We start from the raw sequence: 18,899 nt of genomic DNA on the forward strand, positions 1-18,899 counted from the left end.
CCATTCTGCCTTGGTGCTTTGTGTCATACATAGACACTGCACCTGATAGCTGTGCAAGTAGATAGAGGGAACATTGCTGGTGGGATAGTTATTTGTCTCTGCTCGTTAGCACTAATGCAGACATTGGTGAGAATTGCAAAAACAGCCCCTCAGAGATTGCATTCACAGAAGTAGAATATTTTACTGTTTTATAGCAGGCAAACTGTTTTTACTAGCCATCCATAATGCTATTTTAATTTAAATTTTAGTTAGACATAAATAATAATGTGTTGATTTAATTGTCTATGGAGATTCTCAGTCATTCAGGTCATGGTTGTCCTAAAGGTGCTTTTTCAAAAGATGACTGGACTTTCTTTGTTTTTCTTTGAAGACATTTTGCTTCTCATCCAAGAAGCTTCTTCACTTCTGAAGAGAACTTTTGAAAGAGCACCTTTCGGGTGTTAATTTAATTATTTCATTTATTTTATTAATTAAAAACTAACAAGTGTTACTTGCATCTTTGCATATGGATCAATGCAGCCCATTGATCAGTGTGTTTTATGTTATGTGACTCTGTATTTATTTGAGTTTGAAATCCCCAATTTAGTCTAAACAATGCCTAGCTTTACATACATTGTTGTGCTTTGATAGTTTCAAAAAGTTGGATTTTAAATTAAATATATATAATTTTAAAACAGTATATACAGTGAGAGGAAATAATTGCGATATATCCTCTCTGTATAGTTTAGAAACCAAATGTAAAGCTCAACAATAGTTTGTGATAAACAATTCTTGGGCATTTATTTGGAACATATATTATTAAAAGAACGTTGGCTCATTTTCTAGTGAAGAAATATGAATAAGTATAGATACCAAATGCTTTATAACTTGTCAGTTTTATTTACAGACAGTATGTACACTATTAGAATGAAATGGCAGTTGACAAAAGCAAATTGCAGGCTTATAACAGGTGAACAACACTTTCTGAACTCCAACCAAGCTGTTGTGTCGAAATACAGGGAGCATTTATTTCTTCTAGACAGCGTGAAGTCACAACTTTTCTGATTCAACCATATTGAAAGCCTAGAATCCTAGCCACTCCTATCAACTGCTGCAGTTAGCAGCTGTGTTGCACACTGCTCCAAAATAACATGTCTTTTAAGTGGGTAGAAAGCCTTACTATGCTGCAGAAAGTATCATTCAAACAATTCTTTAAAAATAGGTGCACTCTGCTGAAATTTGATACTTGAGAAAACATACAGGCCACATGATCACTCCAGACTCTTAACTGCAATTTAACCCAAATGTGCTTCTTTTCAAAAGGCAAATTGACTTCCTTGTGTTTTTTTTCGTTTGAAAATATTTCGTTTCTCATCCATGAAGTTTCTTCAGTTCTAAAGGTCTGATGGGGAATGGAAGGATTTAAATAAATCCTTAAATAAATCCTTCCATTCCTCACCAGTTTGAAAAAAGCACCTTTGAAACAACCATGATCTGGATGATTGAGAATCTCCATAGACAACTGCAATTTGAGTTACTGTATATAAAATAGTAATAGAAAAGTATATGAGAGCCAGTTTGTTATAGTGGTTAAGGCATCAGGCTAGAAACCAGGTGACTGCGAGTTCTAATGCCACCTTGGGCACAAAGCCATATGGATGACTTTGGACCAGATATTCTCTCTCAGTCCTAGGAAGGAGGCAATGGCAAACCACTTCTGAAAACTCTTGCAAAGAAAACTCCTGGCAATTGCCATGAGCCAAAAACTCAAACCACCAAAGAAAAGTATGTTGTTGTTGTTTTAAATGTACAATTGACTCAGTCCAAAATTAAAGCCAAGATATGCAAAACCAAAAAGGCAAATTCTTAAATTTATGTCTGGATTTTCAAAACAGGTTCCAGGAAAAATAAGGGTCTTTTTATGATTGAATTACATATACACATTTTATAAATAATTGCTGCTAAGCCTCCGTGTTTCCCCGAAAATACGACAGGGTCTTGTTTTCTTTTTACCTAGAAAATATGGCTTGGGCTTTATTATGGGGGGAGGGTTTATTCTTTTGGGGTTGCCCGGCGGCTGCTCTCTTACAAGCGGGCTCCCAAAGAGCCGGGCACAGCCTCATGGGCGAATGGCTGTGTTGTGCTGTCGCAGCAGTGCAACATAACAGCCATGAAGCGACCACACTCACAAACAGCCACCCGGCAAACCCCCTTTGCAGCCGGGCAGAGCGTCACTCACCGACCCAATAATATCCCAAAGGCGCTAAGCCGCATGGCGGCATAGTGAGGCAGGGAGGCACGCGAGCTGGAGGTAGAACAAGTGCTTGCGCAACCTCTCTTTCCAGCCGGGCAGAGCACCACGTGGCTTAGCCCCTTTGGGATATTACTGGGTCGGTGAGTGGTGCTCTGCCCAGCTGGAAAGGGGCGTTGACAGGCGGCTGCTCGTACCAAGTAACAGCTGGATTTAGAAAGCCCCAAATTCTTCCATATTATGAATCAGAAGTTCAATTTAGAATATCCAGTTACTCTCAGAACACAGAATGAGCCTTCTTGGGTCCAACCTTAGATATTGTATGTGAAAAACATTGAACTAGTTGCATTTGAGAAGCTCCAGCCTGAACTGGAGGTAGTTCCCAGCAACCAACACTTAAGGTATGTTATCAGTGGTTTAGAAGATTCTAAGTAATAAGAATTGATTGCTGTTACCTTAATTAAATTTCACAGTTTAGCTGTATGCCTTGTAAAAAAAAACTATTTCTGTCCATTGGGCCTAAATCTTCCTGTGTTTAATTTCAGTGGATGACCTCAGGTTTTAGTATTATGGACAAAAAAAAAGAAAGTGTATTCTCTCTTCGCTTTATTCTAGGCATGATTTTATATCGCTTTACACCTTCACTTGCTTTTATTCCAAGCTGAATTAACCTTTTTATAGCAGCTGCAAAATGAGTTGACATTTCTGTTGAGATATCCACTATGACTTCTAGATCCCTTCCCAGGTCTATCACTGCCAGCTTAAATTTATTAATGTAAAGGCAAAATTTAGGGTTTTGCTTGTTTTGTCAAATTCCATATTTTTCATTTATTTACATTTAAATACATTTGCCATTTTTTATTCCCTTAATTTGCAGACATCCTTGTGGAGTTTTTTTCATCCCTTATTGATTTTACTATCCTGAACAGTTTGATGAACAATCAGATCATTTATGTACAAATCACTGATTCCAAAATGGATCCCCGAAGGGCTCAATTTTGCATGTCTCCCCAATGTAACAATTGTTCATCTAGGTTTATATTTTACTTCTTGTTTTTTAATCAGTTTCAATATCCTCTTAACTAATTCTTGAATCAAAGCATTGGTGTTATAATATTGTAGTAAGTGTCACCAACAGCTGAATGGACCATTGCATTTTGCTCCAGTTGGAGTTTACAAAGAGTCTTAAAGGAAAACCATCAATAGAATGATTATAGTAATCCAAATTAATGTATTCCCATTGTAATTATTGTAATGTAAAAACCACTGTGATCTTTTATATATATTTACATTTATTACGCATTATAGTAACATTTATTTTAGATATTTTGTCATTTATTATTTATTTACATTTGTATGTGCGCTGAGAACTTATGCACCAGAGACAAATTCCTTGTGTAGCCAATCACACTTGGTCAATAAAGAATTCCTAATATGTTCTATTCTGTTCTATTCTATTCCAATAGCACTTAGACTTATATACCACTTTACAGTGCTGTACATCCCTCTATAAGCGGTTTACAGAGTCAGAATATTACCCCAAACAATCTGTGTCCTCATTTTACTGACCTCAGAAGGATGGAAGGCTGTGTCAACCTTGAGCCAGTGAGAATCTAACTGCCAGCAGTCAGCAGAATTAGCATGCAATACTGCATTCTAATACTGTGCCACCACAGCTCATTCTACTTAGTTCTGTTCTGTTCTGTTTGATTTAAATGTTTTCATTAGTTGAATTTTTTTCTTCTATATGTCGGGTATGGAACTTTTCTTTTAAGTACCCTTATTAACAGAAATAAACCTTTTCTCAATCTGCATAAATCTCAGGTGTTTTAGAGTTTGTTTACAGTGTATTATTTGTATTCTTTGGATTTGTGTACCTATCTTAGATTCATAGACATAATTAATTTCTGGTTTAAAGCTATTCAAGAATTGGAGAATAAGTTTGATTCTTATGTGAGCACTTTTTTTTTACTTTGAATGTATATTTTCCTCTCAACATAAAATAGTAATGAAATGAACTATTTTTGTCCAATGATTAAAGTGCTAGGCTAGAAACTAGAAGACCATGAAAGCTGCCTTAAGCATGAAAGCTGTCTGGCTGATTTTAGGCCAGTCATTCCCTGTCAACCCCTCGCACCTCACAGAATTATTGTTATAGTGGGAAAAGGAGGAAGGATGAGTATTAGGTATGTTCACTACCTTGAATTATTTATAAAATTAATGAAGGTGGGGTAAAAATAAATAAAAATGTTACTCTATTACAATTATATTGCATTCAGTAATGTTCTTTTTGTGTTTTTTTATAGTTTCCAAATAAAACAGTTGCACATGTGGCTTGCAATATGCTTAATATGCTGGTTCATTATGTACACAGGCTACAATTGTACCAGTCTGATTCACCATTAAAAATAATTCAAGTAAGTAAAAGCAAAAGATATATTTGAAGATGGATTTTCATATAATAATATTTAGTAAAATATTTTCAGAGTGCCGCATGGTACATGCCATGCAAATTTCACAGTGTAATATTGAAATTTACAGCTTATAGAATATTGTATATTTTCATCAGAATTGTTCATTACCAAAGCACATATTGGCCAAGAAGGCTAGTTCAGATATAGATACTATGAGGAAGAATGAAAACAGGGACTAAAAATATTTTTCATGTATATAGTGTTCTGCATGCATTTATTTTCCGGTTCGTTTGTCCTATGTATGTTGCAGGGCAGATTTTGCATGCTATTTCATAGACTCCTTGGTTTTCTAGCTGGATCTTGTCTTTGGGGTTTCTTAAGATGTTGGCTATTTTTTGGTCAGTGTTGAAGACTGTCTTGATATTGCGTTTGTGGAGAATTTTGCTGATTTTATCTGTGGTGCCTTTGATGTAAGGGAGGAGGGCGATGCCATTGTCCTGTTCTGTGTCTCGGTTTTGGGAGGGAGTCTCCCTAAAGACAAGATCCAGCTAGATAACCCCCAAACCCCAAAGACAAGATCCAGCTAGAAAACCAAGGAGCCTATGAAATACCATGCAAATCTGCCCTGCAACATACATAGGACAAACAAACAGAAGAATAAATGTACACATCGCAGAACACAACGCAGTAAGAAAAAAAAGAAAAACTTCCTCCCTTTTCCAGCACCTTAAAGCTACAGGACATGAAATTAATTTTGAAGGAACCAAATTAGTCTCCAAAACTGAACATGTCAACAAGAGAATAATTATGGAAGCTATCAAAATAGAGAAACACCCCCACAACATGAATAAACATGATGATACTTCCCGCCTACCAGACATCTGGAAACCAGCCCTAGTCAACAAAGAAGCCCCATCCACCACCCAGGCCGTTACAACACAAAACAACAACAGACACACAGGCAGCACCAATCTACCAATCATGATACAGCCACACGGCCAATCAATCCACTTACTGAAACAACGCCAGCACTCCACCCACCTCCACCAAGATTTATAGAAAGACGGCAATTATGTTTTAAGCCAAAATCTCCAGCCTGAAGATGGCGAGTGAGACCTCACTGAAACGTTGCCAAGACAAGATACCTCAGATGTTCAATCTCTTCCATTAGAGAAGCAAAAGCAGTGTCACAATTGTAAATAAAACCAAAAAAATTGATCTGAAGTAATGAAAAATAGGAATAACATTTTAATGTTTAATATGAAGTATATGAAGAATATTTTAATATCTTTCAATGTCATCTCAATGTTTTGCCATAACAGTAAAAGCTTTTTACGCACCAGTATATAGCACACATTTTAAAATACATTACACTGACTCACACTGAATCAAGGTAACTGACTTCTAAGTAAATGTGATTAATATCAATTTTTACAGAACTGATAGCAGTAATTCTTGAATACCGATATTTTGACATTATTCAGTTTCATAAGCAGCTTCCAAACAATAACCTAAGACTTTGAAGAGGTTAATCATTTTAAATAGTTGCTAAGTAAGATCATAGTGATTATATAGAACAGAATGAAATAGCTATTTTGTATTAACAATGCTAAATTAGAACCACATAGAAAAATTAAATATACAAGAATTAATTTACAAACAAGAATCTATGTGTCTTAAACACTACAAACGCTATCTCCATACAACACAAATTTTATTCACCGGATAAAGGCAATTGCACATACAATATGCATACAATATGCAAAAATAAAAACAAGATCATTTTTCTTGTTCAAAAAAATGTTAAAACTTTCCTTTAAGCAAAATGGTGCATCATAGGCAACAATTTTTGAACCAAGGTACAGTCTTCAACTTTTAACAATTCATTTAGTGACTGTTTGAAGTTACAACTATACTGAAAAAAGTGACTTGTGACCATTTTTCACACTTATGACCATTGCAGCACCCATGGTCAGATGATCAAAATGCAGCTGTTTGGAAGCTGACTCATATTTATGATGGTTGCAGTCTCCTAGGGTGATGCGATCTCCTTTTGCGACCTTCTGACAAGCAAAATCAATGGGGAAGCTAGATTCACTTAACAACTGTATTGGTAACTTAACAAGTACAGTGATTCATTTAACAACTGTGGCAAGAAAGACTGTAAAATGTGGCAAAACTCACTTAACCAATTTGTCAGCAACAAAAATCCTGGGCTCAATTTTGGTCATAAGTCGAGGATTATCTATACCTTAACCAGGCTAAGTTACAGAATGTGTCCAAAATCTGGGATCCATGATTCCAATGGAAATGAAATTTGGCAAATGTTATAAAACACTGCATGACATAAACATTATCATAAAATAGTTAAGACAATATGTCATGAAATGTCATGAAATATTTCCTCTGCTGGTGTTTGACTGCTATACAGTTCAACATTTGCTATTTTCAAAACATCCCTAAATGTATCTCAGCTGTTCTACTGAAGATAGTACACTAGAGGTTTGTCATTGTTGAAGGCATTGAGGAATCTGGTAAAGAAATATTTCTGAAAGGATAATCCAACAGGTCATTGGTAGTCTAATTTCTTTTTTAAAATATGTCTTATTATCCATAGATATTGATAGCTACTATCACTCATCTCTTGCCGAGTACAGAAGCTTCTTCTTATGAGCAAGATAAAAGGGTAAGCAGATTTATTTTATGTTACTGTATTGCAATGTATGTTTATGATAATGCAGAATTGAAGGGGTACAGATAGTTCGGGTTATAAATGAAAGCATGAAGCGTATGTGCAAATTGCATATGTAGGTTTCGGCTCCATTGTTCCTGGATGGACAAGGAGCTTAGGTCCCCCCTCATTTGTGTTGCTTCCTCATTGACACATTCCTGCTCTCACCACCATCAATTCCATTTCACTTGCTTACTTATTTACAGATTTTTATCCTGCCATTATTAGCTCAAGGCAGTATACCTCAATAATGCTCCTGCATGCTATTCTTTTTGAAACTAGAACCTTGTGAGGTAGGTTGGGCTAAAAGACAAGGACTGGCCCAAAGTCACCCAAGCTCAAATGTACATCAGAAGAGCAAAATATCAATTATTTATTTATTTTTTACTAAAAAAGAAATCAGCAGAGTAGAGTTTCATCATCTACAATCAGCAGATGATTACGAAATATAGTAATACACAGCCTCCTTCTGACTTCAGAACACACACTGTAAATTCGGAATGGCCATGTGAACAGCATTATTAACTGGAATACTGTTAATAGAAGTGTATAAGGGTGCAGAGTCATTGACCTTTGTGAAATATTATAAAATAGATATGTGCGACATAGACACAGCCTTTGATCATGCTGTGTAACAAAAAGTGCTGTAAATTGTTACACCAGTTTACCCTGAGAACACTGCTATTCTGTAGCCCTTTCCTTTCAGCTCACAGTAGTTGAGCTTCCCTTTCTCATCCCTGTAAGACCCAACATTCTCCTGTGCGCTGCTTGGAGAGTCCAAGCATGGGTTAACACAGCCTAACTGCCCTAGGACTGACTGAGTTTTTTCCTTGACCACGCCCCCTTTGCCTCTGGCAGGTCAGTTTTAAAAACTCAGTCCGCCCGATAGGACTGTTGCAGGGGAGTTCCCCAGTTTAGGCTTTTTGCTTGGACTCCCCACATCAGCATTTAAAGAAATTCCTGACCATTTATTTTGACAATCAGCTAAGGCTTTTCTTGACAGCTCAGGAGGTCTGATATTCATTGCTGCTTGTAGGCTGAGCGAGGTAGGATTGAGGCTTGTCCGGCTCCAGCTGGCGAGCGGAATCGCTACAAGGGACTACCAGCTGTTTGGCGCTGCGGATCTCTTCCTTAAAGCCGCGGAAGCCTTTTCGGAACCTTAAGTGTCCTAACGGCTTCTAAATTCTGCCTGGCAACAGCGGCGGCCATTTTAAACCTTTCGCGCCCTTTTCTCCACTTCGGAGAGGGTTGCCTTGGTTACTGAGGCTGCGCGCGCAGCGGCGGCCATTTTACAGCACCAAATTGCCTCAGGATTCAAACGGCAGAGTTTGCAGATCTCGCAGTCGGACCTCGCCAGTAGCAGCAGCAGCAGCGACGCTTAGTGACTGAGGGCCTTGTCCGGGGCTCCGGCAAGGCCGAACATCTCGAATACAGCCGCTTTCGCACTCTAAGGCAGGGATTTCGCCGGCTGGCTTCCCTTGCCTATTACAGCAACCGCGGACGTTTCGTGGCCGTCTGGCTCGTCCCAGCGGTGCCCTCCAGACCCATCCAGCCTTCCTGTGACTCCAGATCAACAATGGCAGACGAAGGTTTGGAGGTGCAGGCTGGGCCTTCTTCCAAGAGGCCCAGAGTGGAGCCCCCCCCAAAGGAAACAAGGGAGGGAGAGGCAATCCCAATAGATCCCCTTCCCGAGCCTCAGGGGACTTACCCACCAGTAAGGAGGGAACCCGTAGAGGCCATACCTCACAGGCCCAGAAAGCCAGCAGGTCCCCAGATCAAGAGGAGGCATGAGCAAGGCCTCATTCTCCCCAAGGGAAGGTTCAGGATCAGGATTCTCCCCACCAGGATGGCTCACCTCCATCAACTGGGGGGATTTCAAGGGACTCCTCCCCAGATGCCTCCTGGGGCTACCCAGACTCTCCCAGTTCTTCTGTTAGGGAGGAATTGGAACCATATCAGGATATATTTCAGAGGGAGGAAAGGAGAACCTCCAAGGGCTCCAAGGGACGCCCAAAAGAGGACAAGGGTCCCGCATTATCAGCTGAAATGAAGGAGATCATAGCTAAGGCCATCTCCCAAGGAATAGCTGATGGTCTCAAACAGAAAGAGACTGGTTCTGCTAGCACTCCTAAAGCCAGGGCAACCCCTGCCCCTGTAGGAGACCAAGCCCCTGCTTCGCCTGGCACTTCTATTGCCACGGAGGACACAGGATTGGAGGAGGGGGAAATAGAGGATTTTGAATTATCGGAGGATGAGGACCTTCCTCCTGATAAACCGGCCTTTACAGGGTTATTTAAACCATCCCTGTTTAAATCCATCCTTCACAAGGCCATAGCAGCCACTGAACTTGGGCCCACTCCCAAGAGTGCCTCAGCCACCCCCCCTCCCACTAAGGACCACAAGGAAGGTTTATTCCAGGAACCTTCACCTACCCAGGAAATGATTCCCGTTCCGGACTTATTCCTGGACGTAGTCCAAAGGCAGTGGGTCCAACCTGGTACCCTGACCAATCCCAGCGGGGGGGACAAATCCCTTTACGCTGTAGAGGACAAAATGGATGAGGTGCTGAAGTTGCCTGAGGTGGATGCCCCGGTGGTCTCTCTAACTTCTACTTCTAATCTTCCAGCAGATTTACTCGAGGGACTCAAGGCCGAGGACAAACGCTCAGAAAAGGCGTGCCACAAGACGCACCAGGCGGCTGCCTGGGCCATTAGAGCATCCACCTCGGCATCATTCTTCACCAGGGCTTCTCTCCTCTGGCTAAGACAACTCAGGTCCAAACCTCCCTCAGCAGGTTCTAGATGGCGGCATGATATCAATAAAATAATAACCGCCATAGAGTATTCAGCAGATGCCTCCCTTAATGCGGCCAAATTCGCATCTAGGGCCTTGGCGTCCAATGTGACATCACGTCGCCTGCTGTGGCTCCGCCACTGGCAGGCTGATATGAAGGCCAAATGGAAGCTTGCTTCCGCCCCATTTAAAGGAGGGCAGCTCTTCGGAGAGGCCTTGGAGAAGTTTGTCATAGAAACAAAGGACAAACGCAAAATTCTCCCGGCCACCCTGAAGAAAGCCGAACGTAAGGGTTCAGGTTCATTCAGGAGACAGCCCTTTAGAGCGCAGGATAACTCTCAAGCTTCCGGCTCTAATTCTTCTTATCAGAGGCCATTTCCCCAGACAGGTGACAGGGGACAGGACAGGACAAATTTCGGGTCCAGGGGAAGGCAGCAACAACAGCATTCCTTTCGGAAGCCATTTCGTGGGGGATCCAATTCCCGACAGTTTCGTAGGGGGAAGTGACCATCACAGGAATCCTCCCATAGGGGGTCGGCTCCAAATATATGCCGACAGGTGGGAGGAGATAACTTCGGACACTTGGGTCCTCAACACGATCAGGAGGGGCCTAGTGCTGGAATTCTTATCCTTCCCTCAACAAAAATTTATTCGCTGCCCCATCCCCAAGAATCCCCAAAAGAAAGATCTCATGCAGAAGGAGATCCTCCATCTGCTCGAAATCAGGGCCATAGAACCGGTTCCCAAAGAGCAGGAGAAACGAGGATATTATTCCATCCTCTTTCTAGTCCCAAAGAACTCAGGGGGGTGGAGGGCCATCTTGGATCTAAAGTGCCTAAATCAGCATCTGGCATACAAAAGGTTCAAGATGCAGTCCCTCCACTCCATCCTGGCTTGCACTCGACAGGGGGATCTCCTCACATCGATAGATTTGAAGGAAGCTTACCTCCATGTCCCCATTCACCCTGCCCACAGAAGGTTCCTGAGGTTCCACTACGACGGGAGGCATTATCAATACAGGGCCCTCCCATTTGGCCTCTCGTCTGCCCCCAGGACCTTCACCAAAATCTTGGCAGTGGTGGCGGCCCACCTCCGGAATCGACCAATTCGGCTAGAGTGTTATCTAGACGACATAATAATTCATTCTTCCAATCAGAAACAGGCCCGAAGGGACGTTCAGGTGACCATACGGACTCTACAACACCACGGGTTTTCAGTGAACCTGCAGAAGAGTCACCTAGAACCGACCACCCGAATCCAACATCTTGGCGCCATAATCGACTCCGTCTCCTGCCAGGTATTTCTGTCTCCAGACAGGATGGCGAATCTTCAGAACAAACTTCGTCTATGCAAAGCTCCCAGGTCAGTGCCGATTTTACAACTATCCCAGCTCCTGGGCATCATGATCTCCTGCCTAAAGGTGGTTCCCTGGGCACGGCTTCACGCAAGGGAGCTGCAATGGTTCCTTCTGCCAATGCAGAGATCAAGGGACAGCAACTCGTTAAGACGCGTGAAACTACCGCCAAAAGTACTTCGCTCCCTGCATTGGTGGAGCACAGCGGCGGTCAGGAAGGGGTGCCTCTTCAAGGAGCCCGAAAGGCTGGTTGTAACAACAGATGCCAGCCTACAGGGATGGGGAGCGCACTGCCAGGGACATCTTGCGCAAGGAAAATGGACACAGAGGGAGGCGGCCCACAGCATAAACTGGCTAGAACTGAGGGCCGCTCGCCTCGCTCTACGTCACTTTGCTTCTCAGATTGTGGGTCATCATGTACTGTTGTTAACAGACAATGTTGCCACAAAGGCCCACATCAACAGGCAGGGAGGCACGCACTCCAAAAATCTCATGCAGGAGGCGGAACTATTGTGCAGATGGGCGGAGCGACATCTGGCGTCCATAACAGCGGACCACATATCGGGGACGAGCAACCAAGAAGCGGATTGGCTGAGTCGGCAGACGATAGACCACTCAGAATGGCGGCTGCATCCAGACATCTTCTCTCAAATCGTGGAGAAGTTCGGCAAACCGCAAGTAGACCTGTTTGCAACAAGCACCAGCACACATCTGCCCCGCTTCTTCACTCGATACCACTCGCCCTTAGCGGAAGGGACGGATGCGCTGAGGAGCACTTGGCCCTCAGGACTCCTGTACGCGTTCCCACCGCTCCCTCTCATACCCCAAGTAGTGACCAAATTACTGTCAGAAAAGGCCGATCTAATCCTAGTGGCCCCTCACTGGCCCAGGAGGTCCTGGTACGCGGACCTTGTCAGCCTCTCCATCCAAAGTCCGTGGAGGATTCCTCAGGAGCAGATCTCCCTCAGCCAAGGTCACATCAAGCATCCAGATCCCCAGTGGCTGCAACTAGCCGTTTGGCGCTTGAGGGGGACCTCCTGAGGAAGCAGAGATTTTCAGACAAGGTCATCAGAACTATTCAAGCGTCCAGGAGACCTTCCACTACTAGGATATACGAATATACGTGGAACGCTTTTTCATCTTGGTGTCAGGGCAAGGGTGTGCAAGACATTTCGGCTTCAGTGCCAAATTTGCTAGAATTTCTCCAAGAGGGTCTGGACAAAGGTCTCGCGCCCAATACGCTCAAGAGACAGGTGGCGGCACTATCCACCATTCTTACCTGTAAATCGGCTAGATCACTTAGTCAGCACCCACAAGTAAAGAGCTTCCTCAAGGGGGCGATGAACATCTCTCCTCAGGTGGTTCATCGATATCCCTCCTGGGATTTGCCATATGTCCTGAAGGCCTTAACAGGGGCTCCCTTCGAACCTCTCAGGAAGGCAAGCCTCCATCATCTGACTATTAAGACGGCCTTCCTCATAGCTATAACATCGGCTCGCAGAATTTCTGAATTGGCTGCGCTGTCTGTGAGGGAGGACCTTTGCATTATTCATACTGACAGAATCATTCTGAGACTTGATCCATCTTTCATCCCAAAGATGAATACTCAGTTTCATAGAGCCCAGGAAGTGATCCTTCCTAATTTTTGTCCAAATCCAGTACATCAGAAGGAAAAAATCTGGCATAAATTAGATGTAAGAAGGGCAGTCAAAATTTACATAAAACGATCAAAGGATTTTCGGCGATCCGAATCCCTATTGGTCTCCTTCCACCCTGGGTCCCTTGGTCGCAAAGTTTCATCCCACACAATTGGGCGTTGGCTGAGGGCTTGCATCAAGCTAGCCTATGAGACACAAGGCAAGACTGCACCACGAAGAGTAACCGCGCACTCAACGAGGAGCGCTGCAACTTCAGCTGCTTGGGCGACCCAGGCGTCCATCATAGACATTTGCAGAGCGGCCACGTGGGCCTCGCCTACGGCGTTCATCAAGAACTATAAGATCGATATCTTTGCCTCGGCAGAAGCCTCCTTTGGAAGACGTATACTACAAAGGGTTGTGGAGGCTACAAAGGTCAATGACTCTGCCCGCCCTGGGACACGATAGCTTGGGTATGTCCCATGCTTGGACTCTCCAAGCAGCGCACAGGAGAAAGACCGTTGGCTTACCTGAACGGTCGTTCTCTGGGCACTGCGGGAGAGTCCAAACCCACCCAGGGTTCGAGGATCCAGATCCAAAACTCTGCAGAGACTGGTTGAAGGCGTCCTATTGCACATTTCGTTTTTAAAACTGACCTGCCAGAGGCAAAGGGGGCGTGGTCAAGGAAAAAACTCAGTCAGTCCTAGGGCAGTTAGGCTGTGTTAACCCATGCTTGGACTCTCCCGCAGCGCCCAGAGAACGACCGTTCAGGTAAGCCAACGGTCTATTCACCCTATTTGGAAAGAAGAGAAAAATATATCTAAGAAACCAAGTGACCCAAGATTCAGGATGCAAGTTACATCACTGCATTAAATGTTATTCTTCCATTTCTATGCATTTTAGCAGTTACAAATTTGTTATGAACGCACACAGTAAAAGAAGAGATAAAACAACTGAACTAAAATCAGTACAAATGAATGAATGGAAAGGGTTTCCTTAAAAGGAAGAAATTGTAACCTTTTTCTTCTAGCTAGACGTACAAAATTGTATTTCCCAATGTCTGTCCAACACATTCTAGAAAAAAGAAATCCTTTATTTTACTGTATTTTCCTGCTAGGTTTATCTTCCACTGACTACAAAGTTATTTCACAACAGTTTCGATTGTCAATGGGTAACTGATCCAGCAAGGGTCTTTAATGTGAAACAAATTATGTTTTAGTTTCATACAAAAGTAGCACAGTTATCTGGATCCAAAGCTTGCAGTCTTCAAAAGAAAGTCTGTTTCTATCCATGGAATAGGTTTGATCTGCTAGTTTGTGGGAATGTAGAAAGAGTCTCCTTTGGCAAGTGATCTTTCCCCTTATAGACTCTTACATAGCCAGAATATCATCTTCTATAAGTTGGGGTGATTTCCCAAATATTTATTATTTATATGTTAGATTTATACTCTACTTTACCTCAAGGAGCTTAAGGCAGTGAGAAAGAAAAATTTTGTATAAGGCACTGCTATTACTGTTTGAACATGACTCCAGGAATCCAGCTCAATATGAATTCAAGTGCAGCATATTGGACGAAATAGCATATCAGACAATTCCCTCAATGAACCACGGAAAATTGTGAAATGGTCAGAAATGGCTCATAGTTTTAGGGTTTCCCATGTTTGCTTTCTTAGAATGCTAAAGTTCTTTAATGTTTTTTATTCATAATAGTAAAAAATTTTAAAGTTGACATTAGAATTTCAGTGATTGCTGAGAACGTGAACCATAAGTGATTACATGTCTACTTTGCTTTTTTATATGTTTATGTACAAAAATAAGAACACTTTGCTTAATCATTCTGCTATACATTGGTTACAAATATAATCTAAAATTATGTTTCTTTGAAGTTCTGTTGGGTTCAACTCTCCTACTGAAACTAAAAAGACGTTCTCTTTTAGTAGGATCAAGATTTACTTATTCGTTTCTGTATTTCTATTCTCAAACGGCATAACGCATACTTAGATATATGGATTCCTGCTGAAGCTACAGTTAAAAGGGAAGCATGGAAAAGCAAAGCAAATACATTATACTTCATGGTTATCTATAATTTAGAAATATTTCTATTACAGCTGGTGGTATCTCTACTTCTTTGTTTGTTGGACTGGACAATGGCATTGCCACTACGGACATTATTACAGCCTATTAATCCTGCAGCATTTGAAAATGATAAAACTGAAAAATCTGTTCTTAATTACATATATAAGGTATTTGCTACTTCTTTTACTTTTAGTTTGGTCTTATAAGAATTTTGTCTTTGAATTTTTTTAACTTTTTCTTTTTGCGAATAAAAAAAGAAGTAAAACTTAACAAAAATAGAAGTTATTTTCATGTGTATTTTTTTCAGAATTGTAAGAACCCTGAACATGTTTGAGAACTGTAACATACACTACTTCTCAGTGAATGAGAAGTATGTTGCACCCTGTTTCATTCACTTCCACTGATGGCTCTACTAGCAGATACAGCTAACAAATCCAAATGAAGCTTGTTTATTGGTGTATAAGTCAGAGAATATGTCATATGAAAGAAAAAAGGCAAAATACCTAATTCGTACAAAACGTATAATGAGCAGAACCATCCGGATTTCACAGCTATGCCTTTAGGGGAAGAGTAACCAGCAGAAATAATTGGAGAACCTTCTCTATTCCCTGACAAGACAAAATCTGAGCATAGATGGACATTCCTAATCACAGTATACTTTGGACTATTCACTGAATAGAAATAATATATTAAAAGTTCAAAAATAGTGAAAATAGAATAAAATAAATGATTTTGAAACCTTACAGATGTTATAAATAAAAACAAAGAACTAATGCTAACAGAATAAAACAATATTAAATATTAGGACAGATTGAAAACATTTTAGAAACCAGAAAGGCCTTTGCATGGACCCAAGCAGAATATGGCCATTTATAAACCTTTTTATTCATTTAAAACATTTATATAGCCGCCCATCCTCTAACCAACTCTGGGCGGCTCCCAATCGAAAGTTAAAACAGCATATAAAGCCATATTAAAACTATAAAACTAAACACAGTAAAAAAAAATACAAACAACAAAAACCTGGTGCCAAGCCAGACTTCTAATCTGCAGTTATCGAATCTTATCTTAATGCTTCATGGAAAAGCAGTACGTCAGTACCCTATAAAAGGCTCGGATGGTAGAGACCTAATGAACTTCAGGTGTATTTGTGTGTGGAGTGTTCCATACCGCAGGATATGTAATAATAAAGGTGTGCTCCCATCAGAGGGCATTATTTGGGGGAAGGCATTAGGAACATGCCCATCCCATCTGGTTAATGTACCACAGTTAAAGGGGTGTTTTCATTTATACCTCTGTGGGGAGGCAGACTCAAACATCAGTCTCAGATAAAATCTCAATCTAGATAAAAGCATTGGGGATTTATTTTTTTAATAGCGATTTTCCAAAACCTAAAAAATCCTTCAAAAATCAAAACGGTATTCTAAATTACCAGTAACGAGGTTCTTCAGTACCCAGCCATATTCAGTAGCAGTTTATTTTAGAAGGCTACTCTTGGATAGGAGTGTGACAGTCAGTTTGGACTGAAAAAAGGGATCCAGTTGAAGCCACTCATTGACATTCTAACTTTACTTGATTAACTCAGAATATCTTTCCCTTTCTCTCTTAGACCAATGTAGCTCAATTACAGGAACAAATGTACTGCATGAAAGGAAAAGCAGGATATGAATACAATAAAGGATACTACCTTAAATAATAATCACATATCATGAGAACAGTTACAAATCAGAATAGTATGAAATGATTTTCATCATCTTTTCCTTTGACAAATAAAATTATGTACTCTTTTGTATAAATGTAGTTATATCACATATTTAAGAAATCTGTGTATCCTGGGTGGATTTTATGTCAATCTTCTGAGAAGCAATCCTGGTTTCACTTTAGTCTTTCATACTTATATAGATAGATTTTAGTATATTTTGTTTTCTTTAAGGTTCTTCATGGATGTGTCTATGGATCTCAGTGCTTTAGTAACGTGAAGTATTTTCCAATGAGCCTGTCTGATTTAGCATCTTTGGATTATGATCCTTTTATGCATTTGGAAAATTTAAAAGAACCAGAACCACTCCATTCACCTGATTCAGAACGGTCTTCCAAACTCCAGCCAGTCACAGAAGGTTTGTTTGCTTTAATTAACTTCCTTTTCTGATCACGTATCATAAATTTTCTCATATTGAAGTATCAGTCTCAAGTATTAATTCTCAAATTACACTGTAATAGTTCAGTTATAGATTATAGGTAGTGTCAGTAAGCATTGAATAGATTAATATAATTTTGAGTAATTACAACTCCTTTTGGTATAATAAGTATGTCTTTACAACACACATCAACTTCATAACAGATTTTTCCCTACCCCAGTAAACAAAACATTTTTTAAATTTTTATTGATAAATATTTACATATGTTATTTAGCAAGCAAGCAATTACAAAATGTTTAACTTAGTATGCACTATTTTGTAATTCTTAAAATTTGATTCATTCTTATAAACTTATTTTTTTCAAATTTTATTTTTTTGTCTAAAAATTAAATACCTTGAATTAATAATTCAGATAATTTTAATTTAGATTTTTTTTTCTTGTATGAAATATTAAATGGCACTAGTGAAAAGAAATTTGGGAGACATAGGCTTTCATACTGCGGCTAAATATTCTGTGTAGGATCATTCTCCTCCAATATTAAGCTGTTCCCTTTAGGCTTCCTTAAAGGTATTAAGGACTAGATAAATACAGAACCTTTTTGTAGCAGCTGTGTGCTAACAGCAGGTGATTTTGTGGTCTGTAGTGACTCCGTGCTGTTTTTTTTTATGTGGAGAAAATGGCTAATCATTGTACCCTTGTCTAAGGCATGCTTCATCATTTTCAAGTACTTTTTTGGCCAAAGAATTCTGAACACAGAGCTGTCCTCTAATAAGCTCAGTATTGGATTGAACAAATCTGATTTGAGAACTATTGGCAGGAGGAACGGTAATTATTAAATTTACTGAGCAGTGAAGCAAGCTACTGTAGTTGGCTTTTTGTCAAATGGCTGTGGTCTTATTAGTGAAGAGTAATCATCTGCAGGGTCAGAATGAAAGCAGCACCGAAGGATTCATTCCCTCCTAATTACAGTTTCACCTATACATATTATGCAAAGCTAATATTTAAACTAGTTGCCAAGATTAATTTCCTCTACATGTTACATTGCAAGGGTAAAGAATTGCAGCCGGTTTTTGTGCCTTACTGCTTTTGTATGCTGTAATAATGTGTAATTATGGGTTCACAGCAAATACTCTGTGATTTGTTTAATCTGCCTATTTGAAAAGACAACCTTGAATAGTTCCCTCCGCCTCTTCTTAAATTAGTATCTATTGGAGAAAACACCAGCATTGCTGTCCTTTATTTGTGCATTTCCACACAGGAGTAAGTCCTGGGTATTTTTTAAAATCCTAAATGAGATTTTTCCCCCCCTCTATTATATTGTCTTAGGTAAATTAATAACCTATTTTTAAAAATCCCTGACAATCCTGGTTGGGTGACCAGTATATATTTTGTCAATTTTGGTACTCCTAATAATATTAAAATTTCAGTAATTTTCATTTTCTACAGCAGCCTAGAATTCTAAAAGATATAAAGCTGATTGTTGTGAATGAGCTCATATCAAAAAGCATAATCTAAATTATATTTGG

The 18,899-nt window shown here is 40.4% G+C and overlaps 1 protein-coding gene across 5 annotated transcripts in view; it reads left to right on the plus strand.

The window, feature by feature from the left end:
• RALGAPA1 (Ral GTPase activating protein catalytic subunit alpha 1) overlaps nt 1–18,899 on the plus strand; it is a 137,877-nt gene that overhangs the window by 70,436 nt on the left and 48,542 nt on the right. For all 5 annotated transcript variants that reach the window (XR_014176616.1, XM_081968513.1, XM_081968512.1 and 2 more), the window contains exons 29-32: nt 4,537–4,647; nt 7,262–7,330; nt 15,267–15,401; nt 17,168–17,351. Coding sequence is in view for 4 of the 5 variants with exons in the window: in XM_081968513.1 (XP_081824639.1) it covers nt 4,537–4,647; nt 7,262–7,330; nt 15,267–15,401; nt 17,168–17,351 (499 nt within the window). In the remaining variant the exon portion in view is untranslated. The remainder of the gene's footprint in view (nt 1–4,536; nt 4,648–7,261; nt 7,331–15,266; nt 15,402–17,167; nt 17,352–18,899) is intronic.

Source organism: Natrix helvetica, assembly GCF_964273705.1.
Source record: "Natrix helvetica genome assembly, chromosome: 1".
In the NCBI taxonomy this organism is placed as follows: domain Eukaryota; kingdom Metazoa; phylum Chordata; class Lepidosauria; order Squamata; family Natricidae; genus Natrix; species Natrix helvetica.